At 42.0% G+C, this 9,875-nt stretch overlaps 1 protein-coding gene across 2 annotated transcripts; it reads right to left on the bottom strand.

The window, feature by feature from the left end:
- Positions 1 to 4,604: 4,604 nt before the first annotated feature.
- Positions 4,605 to 9,531, bottom strand: LOC126983047 (tRNA N(3)-methylcytidine methyltransferase METTL2-like). 2 transcript variants are annotated; one of them, XM_050835493.1, is made up of 7 exons: positions 9,014 to 9,531; positions 7,987 to 8,146; positions 7,683 to 7,835; positions 7,085 to 7,576; positions 6,199 to 6,312; positions 5,787 to 5,959; positions 4,605 to 5,346 (listed from the first exon to the last, which is right to left on the bottom strand). In XM_050835493.1, exons 1-7 carry the CDS (start codon positions 9,033 to 9,035, stop codon positions 5,186 to 5,188), a joined length of 1,275 nt encoding a protein of 424 aa, XP_050691450.1. In that variant the 5' UTR covers positions 9,036 to 9,531; the 3' UTR covers positions 4,605 to 5,185. The 2 variants fall into 2 exon arrangements, with proteins under 2 accessions (XP_050691450.1, XP_050691451.1); XM_050835494.1 differs by lacking the exon at positions 7,987 to 8,146 and having other exon boundaries at positions 9,014 to 9,529.
- Positions 9,532 to 9,875: the final 344 nt, after the last annotated feature.

The following is a 9,875-nucleotide window of genomic DNA, read 5'->3' as shown; positions in this document are numbered from 1 at the left end:
CCTTCTCCTCTTCCTCCCCCTTCACTATAACTTCCCTTCCTCCTCCTCCTCCTCCTCCTCCTCCTCTTCCTGCTTCTCGTTCACCATATCCACCCTTCTTCCTCTTCTCATTTACCATAACGCCCCCTTCCTCCTCCTCCTCCTCCTCCTCCTCCTCCAGCAGCTCACACACACTACCACAAAGGACTCCCCTCGACATCCTAGTTCCGCCCCCCGCTCCTAGATGGCGCGGGGAGGGGAGGAGGGCGCAGGAAAGGCCCGTCCGCAAAATATCTTTCCTCCGCCTCCGGGCACAAATTTTTCCCCGCTTTGATTCAGAATCGCCGTGTATTTCCTCCTGCCGGCGACCCTGAAGGAGGAGGAGGAGGAGGGAAACACAGGATACGGGTCTAAATTATAAGTGTAAAGGATTATGTATATGACCTCTCTCTCTCTCTCTCTCTCTCTCTCTCTCTCTCTCTTCGTGATTGCTGAATAAATATGAAAATTCTGACATTCAATCCACAAAAAACACATTCTTCTCCTCCTCCTCCTCCTTCTTCTTCTTCTTCTTCTTCTTCTTCTTCTTCCCCCACGCCTACACCTCCACATAATTAATATACCTCCTGCACACCTGGCTGCCTAATTAAATGGCCGAGCTACATACCTTGTCTCCGTGTTCCTCTCTGCGGGGCGGTGAGTCGATGATCCTGCGACAGCCTCTTCCTCGCGTGCCTGAAGGAGGAAAGGTTTCGATAGAGTTGAGCTTTGGAATTGATCTTAAAATTAATAACAATGAATTTTGCCTACATATTGAAAGAGTAACAAGAGCATAGTAGTAGTAGTGGTAGTAGTAGTAGTAGTAGTAGTAGTAGTAGTAGTAGTGAAGTGAGAATATAAGGAATAACAAAACAACAAGAGAAAAGAAGTAAAAAAAAAATATGATGATAATGATTAGGGAAAGGAGAAGATGGAAGAGGAGGAGGAGGAGGAATAAAAACGAGAATGAAAAGGAAAGCATAGATTAAAAAGAAGAGAAAAGGAAGAAGATTAAGAACGAGATAGCTAACAAAATAATAACAATAATAACAACAACAATAATAATAATAACAGCAACGATAATAATAATAATAATAATAATAATAATAATAATAATAATAATAATAATAATAATAATAATACCAAATTGTAACGAGTAAAAAACAATTTGCATTAATGTTAACCGTTTATTTCCGAGCCAAAATTAAAATGCTTTACGGTAACTGTCCGCATCCATGTTTCTCACAAATTAACAGTTAATCAAATTCTGGACAAAAAAAAAAATCACTTGCAAAATTCATGACATAAAAGCTGTTGAAACCGCAATAGTAGTAGTACCAGTAGTAGTAGTAGTAGTAGTAGTAGTTGTAGTAGCAGCAGTAGTGGTAGTAGTAGTGGCAGTGGTGGTGGTAGTATAAATAATAATAATAATAATAATAATAATAATAATAATAATAATAATAATAATAATAATAATAATAATAATAATAATAATAATAACATAACGCAAACACCTACAGCAATAACAGGACGTATACAGCAAGGCCAATATTAAAATTTCAACCACGTAACGCCTAAAATGTTTCATCCACGTTATAATATAGTTTGTGTCCGTTTTGGGTGAACTTGTTGTCTGTTTGTCGTCTTATACACAGACAAGTTTTCAGCCTCATTATCTCTCCAAGCACATCCTTAATTAATACCTTAGAGAGAGAGAGAGAGAGAGAGAGAGAGAGAGAGAGAGAGAGAGAGAGAGAGAGAAAGGCATGGTTGGCTATAAAGACGATGAGGAGTAGGCTAAAAGACGAGGAGTAGGCTATCGGTAACCAGGGACGTTTACCGATCCCCTTGAGCTAAAAAAGAAGGGGGGGTGGGGGGGGGGGCTAAACCATACCTATAGAATACTTTTAATTTAAGTATTTAATAACTAACTTTTGCATGCAACTTTTAGCCTACCTCTTCTTTTCGTGGTCATAAAACTAGGCCTGGATTTTTTTTTTTTTTTTTTTTTTTTAAAGCAAAGAGACAAGGGCGAAAAAAAAGGAAATAATGAAAAAAAAAAGTCCGCTGCTCATGTGCCTACAACTCCTACGAAAGCCTTAATTGTCATATCTTTGAGTTTGGGATCCGAAATGTTTGAAAATATGGCGGACAGACAGGTACTACAGCTTAACATGTTGACCTCTGACCTTGCTTGCCAGGTTAAGGTGTGCCCCCCGTCCTCAAGTCCCCTCGCCTCGCCCTAATGCTTACTCTTCTTTCCGTGAAGCTCTACACATTAATAAAACACCTTGACCTTATCCTCGTCTGAGTGTTGACCATATCCTCTACAAATGATTAGATGAACATGTTGACCTCTGACTTTTCTTGCCAGGTGAAGCCGTGAAGGTGTGCCCCCGTCCTCCAGTCCTCTCGCCTCGCCCTATGCTAACTCTTTTTTCCGTGAAGCTCAACACATTGATAAAACACCTTGACCTTATCCTCGTCTAAGTGCTGACCAAACCCTCCGCAAACACAGGTCAGGTATCACAGCTTATTACATGAACCACTTGACCTCTTACCAATATCACAGCTTCTTATATGAACCACTTGACCTTACCAATATCACAGCTTCTTATATGAACCACTTGACCTCTTACCAATATCACAGCTTCTTATATGAACCACTTGACCTTACCAATATCACAGCTTTTTATATGAACCACTTGACCTCTTACCAATATCACAGCTTCTTATATGAACCACTTGACCTCTTACCAATATCACAGCTTATTATATGAAGCACTTGACCTCTTACCAATATCACAGCTTCTTATATGAACCACGTGGCCTCTTACCAATATCACAGCTTCTTATATGAACCACTTGACCTCTTACCAATATCACAGCTTATTATACGAACCACTTGACCTCTTACCAATCTCTCCATGTCCTCCAGTCACCTCGCCTCGTCGTAATCGTAACTTTTTCTCTCCGTGACCCTCCACACAGCAATAAAACACCTTGTCCTTGTCCAAATGTCTCACTCGACCCGAGACACCAACTCACTGTGTTTACCTTCGCCAGTCGCCACGTGCTCGGCGCTGCAACGGTGCCAGATTAGGCCAAATTGTCGTACTCACCGCATTGCATTTTCGTAGTTTCTGACCGAGATACCTACAGCAAAAAACAAAGAAACATCAATAAATAAGAGTTTTAACGCTGACTCTAATTTTCCACCGTTATGTGTGTAGGCACTAGAGCAATGCTTAGTCGAAATTTGAGTTCTTTTTTATCCCGTTTTCTATGCTATTTCGTTCATGTAATTTTTGTAACTAGGCTAAAAACTTGCATTAGTCAACTTTTTTTTCCAACCAGTCTCTCTCTCTCTCTCTCTCTCTCTCTCTCTCTCTCTCTCTCTCTCTCTCTCTCTCTCTCTTCAATAAATAGGTACTCATTTTGATGGCTAAAAAAACCATGGAGCTTCATAATTAAAATTGAACTACCGCTTCGATGGCTTAATTAATGGCTCCATCCAACATATTTCCTGTTAGTATTAGCATGACGGAAACAGGCCAAGAAAAAAGTGAATGGAAGTGAAGTATGTAGAGTTTAAGAAGTTAAAATGATTAAAAGCTGCCGTTGGTTTTCCAGTTGGCAATAAGTGACATCTCTTGGGAAAGGAGAGCTTGAAATACAGCATGAAGGGCCATATATTGCCCCTGCCTGCCCCTCACAGCACTCTTTTCCACCTCTTATTAGGGAGAAACCTGTCAAAAGCTATCAATTCACCTTAGAAATCAAAAAAATAAAAGAGTATCAAAAGTGGAATGAGCAAAATCAAAAAGTTGTAATTGGAGCACGGTAGAGGTCACAATATGAGCAAACAATAACTTCAGTCTGTTTAACCCGGTAGCAGCGGGGATAATCTTTCTTAATGGTCCCTCTAAGCGAGAAAAATGAGAAAAAATCATCATGGCACAAATTTGGCCCGTTGCTGCTACACGGTAAAGCCACAAATTTGGCCCGTCGCTGCTACACGGTAAAGCCACAAATTTGGCCTGTCGCTGCTACACGGTAAAGCCACAAATTTGGCCCGTCGCTGCTACACGGTAAAGCCACAAATTTGGCCCGTTGCTGCTACCGGGTTAAATCACCTATGTCAGAAATTCATATCAAACATCAAAACGCCTCATATCAACAATGCAACAACCTCCCTCCAACCTACTCCTTGACTCCACACCTGAAAACTTACACAATATTCTTCTTCATGTAACTTGACAATTTATTACTTACAATTTAGTATGTAACTAACCTCTATTGTCTGGTGCTAGGATATTAATGGTTCTCTTCAATTACCATCATGACTGCCAGTATATATTAAGATAAAGTTGCGTATGTATTTTTGTTTTCATCGCCGCCTTGAAGGGTATAGAGTCCTTAGGTTATGAATGGCAGATGTTAAGTGATGGGAGTTGTGTTCCTCTGTCTTTATTCCTGATGTGTGTGTTAATTGTTGACACAGAAATTGTCCTCAGAAATGTTTGTCATCATCATCATCATCATCATCATCATCAGAACCCTGTTGACAAAGTAAACAACATAGATGGGAAGGCAAAATTTGTATTGAAAAAAACAGTATAACAGCCGACCTCAGACAGATCACCCTCGGACGGTATGGACACTCCCCTGCCCAGCACCGGCGGACCTACTCCCCTAGTCGTCCCCTGGACACAGCCATCACCCACCTGAGGATTGGCCACACCTGCCTCAATGCCCACCTGCACAGACTGAACATAGTCCAGGACCCACACTGCCCATGGTGCCCCGCACAACCCGACACACCAGAACACCTCCTCCTCCACTGCCCAAGATTCCACTCCCTCCACACCAACCTCAGAGCATCCCTAACCAGACTCCACATTCACAGGCCAACCCTAGAGGACCTGCTGGGCAGCAACACCCTCAGCCCCAACACAGCCTTCCAAGCAAACCTTCCTGCAGAAGTTGGGGCAACTTGACAGGATCTGACGCCCACTTTGGTGACAGAATGACAAACTTAAACCACCTGATAGCATCTACCGCTGACGGGGCTCTGGAGATGTATTAAAAAAATGTGAACATCAGTTATGCTAAAAGTGCCCGAATATCCTTAAGAAGCACCGTCCCTGCATCACCTTACAGCGCTCTATGTGTCCTCGGTGCTGGGGGGCAGGGGCTTGCGGTACTTGGCCTGCACCCACACCCGGTACATGGTGAGCTGCTTCCCCCGGTTGACCTGCAGTCGCCGGTCCACCAGGTTCTGCACCTCCTCCATGCCGGCGCCCGTCATCAGCTCCCTCACCTCCTCTGAAGAAAAACACAACACTCTTAAACTCAAAATGTAGACACACTACTTCTACAGTGTGTGATTGGTGTGGAGCAAATGTATCTCAGCACCCTAACAAAGGAACCCCCTGTTATTCAACCCTTCATTATACAACATTTCACTCTTTCGACATTTCAAAATACTCAACTTTTTTATTGTTTTGACATGTAATCCCTGACATTTTGACATTAATCCATATCATTCAGTGTAAGATATCATTTTTAAAACTGAGCACCAGATATCTGCCCGTCTGCCAGCTACTGGTGCTGATAGCTAGTGGAGTGGAAGGTTCTGCCTCACACCCATGCTCTCTGCCCTGATGATTTACCATTAGGACCACTACTATCATGCCATACTCTCTGCCCTAACTCTACAGAGCTTTGCAAAACAACATTCATACTGAGTAAAAATCAATTCCAACCTTGAGTGATGAAGTAACACCTTGTGCCGTCTCCTCGCACATAGAAGTTATCATCAAGGCAGCGTCCCTTCTTGAACCTGAGCTGGGCCAAGTCGTAGCGGCCGTAGTCTCTGTAGAGTATCAAGCCACCCGGCCGCAGGTACTCCACCATCTTGCTGACCACCTGTGGGTACCTGGACACGGAGAGGGGCAAATATACATTACTAAATGTTGTATTCTTGAATATATACTGAAGATATATCAGAAACCAAAGTGGAAAGCTGCTGAAATGTACATTAAGAAGTAGAATTCAAGTGGAATAAATTTTTTTAGTTTTAATAGCATGAAATCAAAACTTTCACAAATAAAATGTCACACTAGTTACTATGGCAGCTCATGCATATTCATAGTGTGCTCAAAGATCAATGCTCACTTGTCAGGATGAAGAGCTGAGAGCACAAAGATGCACACGATGATGTCAAGGCTGCCTTTGGGGAAAGGTGTCACCCAGTCCTCACTAGAGATGTCACACACAAAGGCATGACACCTAAAACAAGTAATATATTTAAACTTTCAAATATAAAAAAGATAATAACGTTCCTCAATCATGAAAATATGACTGGATGGACTAAGCTTCATTTAAGGCTATTTCACTGAGCAATTTTAACTTAGTAATACATAGTTTGATTTTGTGATGAGGGAGTTTTTTACATGAGATACAGAGATACTACCATGCTCAAATCACTGCAGTAAGGCCCAACTTTATGACTACAACTAAAAATATTAAGTGCTGTTTCTAGTAAACCCCAGATTGCCAGGATTGTTATACTGTATGTTTAACCGTTTCTTTCACAACCCTTGCTATGAAAGTAAGGTAAAGTTGGGGGCATATGATATACCTGTGCATTGGTATGGAAGTGTCACCTCAGCCTTAGAGCCTGAAGTAAGTAAAACCCCACTACTTCAGGACGAAGGGTGAGTGCGCCAGCTAAGTTATCACAGTTTACTTTCTTCAGGTTTCCACAGTTACCCATTTATCAACCAGACTGAAAAGGGAGGATGAACACTCCTCTGAAGTCTTTTTATATGAGCAGTGATTAGCATTTTTTTTTTTTTCATTATTGTTTCCTTTTTTTTGCCCTTGAGCAGTTTCCTTTCCGGTAAAAAGAAAAAAAAAATGACCTGAGCTGGAATTGAGCCCAAGCCTGCAGATTCAAGGCTAGGCATGCTAACCACTACCCCACTGAGGCATGCTGCGTGATAAACAAATAAGCATAGTTCTCAACAGAATACAACCAACAATCCCAATCCACTATTACCTCTTAGTGTCATAATCTGGAGATTCTTTCACAATGTCTACGGCAGTGCTTGAAAAGTCACAGCAGTACACAAAGAGGCCTTCCTTGTTGTTTGTCTTGAGTATGGGAAACACAGTATTACCAACACCACACCCAACCTCAAGGATACGAAATGTTGCATCTTTGCCTGGGAATGCACCCTCTTCACTATTCCCTTGAGTACAATTGTCTGGAGGTTCACTAGCACTACAAGAAGCAGCAGTGTGGTCATTTGGGCTGCTTGTGCTGGTGGAATCAAATGGTTGGCACTCTGGTGGTGGGGATGACTCTCGTCTTTCTTCTTCCTTGTGTTCCAGTGTTGGGTTCCCAGCACCTCCCTGTACAGCGTCCGGGTGGTGTGTGTTGGGGGGGAGCACTGCATCACCCGGGTTTTGCTTCTGAGGGAAGGTGTGAGCCAGGTGAGGCGCTAACTCGGGGAACTCCGTAAAGAGCCAGTTCCGATCCTTGAAGAATCTGCCGTTGAACAAATGCGTTAGACATGAAAATCTCACCACTTCTAAGATTTTACATTAATAATATTGAAGGACATTTATATTGTTTGTATGAATGATTCTTTTACCTGTTTTGGTGGATGCCATAGAAACCATCCCACTGACTAGAGGCCTCTTGTTCAAGCTTTGCTATTTCTTCAGTTGTCAGTAAAATTTCCGAGTTTTCTTGTACCTTTACCTTAGCTTCTTCTTCTTGTGTCTCATCCCAGACAACATTATCCCTGTAAATAATAGAAGTGGGTGAGTGCCTCATGTAATAGCAGTATTTTAACAATATTTTGTTCTAAACTCCACACTCATCACTTATGTCAAATTGCCCTTTCTGTTTTTCTTTACCTCAAGAAAGCAATGCTAAACCTAAAACTTCCTTACCAGTTGTTATGAACAAACACCATCTTCCAGTCCTTCAGTTCTCTCCCCCCTCCCTGTGGCCTCTTTCGGTATTTGGTTTCATCACAGAACAAGCGTACAGCCACACACCCAAGCTGCCTGCGCACTACCTGATTCAGCAGGCTACTGAGGTGATGCACCTCTGCAAAATTATGAATCCAAGTAACCTTTTCTCACCACTAATAGTATCAACTGTGCCATTCTGTTTAAAATACTCTAATAGTTGGGTATTAATCTGGTGACCATATGGCTGATGTGACATGGTGATCTGAATTGAGTTTTCATCATCCTTCCATACTTGTTCCCCACTTATAATAGTACACAGATTACCTCATTACAAGTGTCATCTAGCCAGACTACAGACTACATGAAATGGGATACAGGTAAATTAAGAAATTAAATAAAATGTAAGTCAGCACTGAAAAAATATACCATACGTAGCATATTAGAGACAAATGTGAAAGAGAAAAGCTGGATAGGTAACACACAGAAAGACCTAAACTGTTGATAAGAATATTAGCTTTAAATTGGAGAAAAAGATTTGAAGGAAACAGTGAAGAATGTTAAAACTGAAATTGTGAAGTAGACACAGCAAAGGCTTTCTTTGTTAATTTGTTCTAGGTGCCTGGATATCATATGATTGAAAGTTCCTTAAATTTAACTTAACCTGCTGGAAATACAATTTTTGTTGCTTAAAACTTTCTAATTTATAGTTATATTAACCCAACTTAGTTTGCTTAATAATACAATGATACATTTTTCTTGAAAATTATTAAAATTCCCAAAAATTCTCAGGCCCTGAAGCTTTCCTACCCTTTGCAATCTTAAGTATGGCGTATGCCTCTAACATTATCTTTAGCTGTACCGGGTAGCACCGTCTCTTGGCTCGACACAGTCCTGACAAGTACAAAACCCTTACCTCCACCCCGCTACCTCTCCCCTCACCCTAAGTGGGTATTGGCCCAAACTGTGCACATGGAAACAGGTGGGTCACACTCCCCATGCTTACCACGCATTGTGCTCGAATACATTTTTCTTGCTACTCAAAAACCTGGTCCCGAACTGCGGCCTTTTAGCGGGCTGCGGCGCCTCGTCCCCCATGCTGCCGCTGTTTGTTTACCGCCGCGCCAACGGGACCGCATGACATCCCGCTGGCACGTGCCCTACCTTGACCTGTTTTTACGTCTACATCTTACTGCTGGAAAAAAAGGGAGAAAGACATATTATTTTGACTGCAATAATGGGTAGGCGGTGGCTGAGTGGTTAGCGTGCGGGCGCCGCATTCACCGCGCCATGGACAACGTCGGTTCGAATCCGCCAGCTACCACCTGGGATTTTTCAGTCACCGCCCAGTGGCCAAGACTACCCACATGCTGTCCTGAAAACCACTCATCAACCCTGACTCTAGAAGAAACCGTCCAAGTGAATCAAGAATGAGTTCCAGGGGTCAGCATATGAGCCAAGCATAAATGGCGCCACTATAAAAATTGCCTGCGCCATAACGGGCTCCGGCCGACCACCAGGCCCCTGAAGAAAGCCTACCGCGCTACAGGCGAAGACGTAAAAAAAAAAAATAAATAAATAAATAAATAAAAAAAAAAAAAAAAAAAAAATTGAAGATGCCACTTAAACGACTCAACATGTCACCTCAGAGCACATTTCTACTGTTCAAAAGCTTCATTGATTAACAACTGTTTTGTACACCATTATAATGTTGGGTACTGTGCCAGTGTTGGTCTCATAAAGTAATTCTCTTTTACTGTTAACTCCAAGCCAAGGAAGTTGCTAAAGATTCAGAGGGACAAAATAGTGGCACTTCTTTTCCTTCCACTATATACTTACTGCATGCCTCATTATTTACACATCTTAAA

Source organism: Eriocheir sinensis, chromosome 52, assembly GCF_024679095.1.
Source record: "Eriocheir sinensis breed Jianghai 21 chromosome 52, ASM2467909v1, whole genome shotgun sequence".
NCBI classification, from domain to species: Eukaryota; Metazoa; Arthropoda; class Malacostraca; order Decapoda; family Varunidae; genus Eriocheir; species Eriocheir sinensis.
This window is presented reverse-complemented; position numbering and strand designations above follow the sequence as displayed.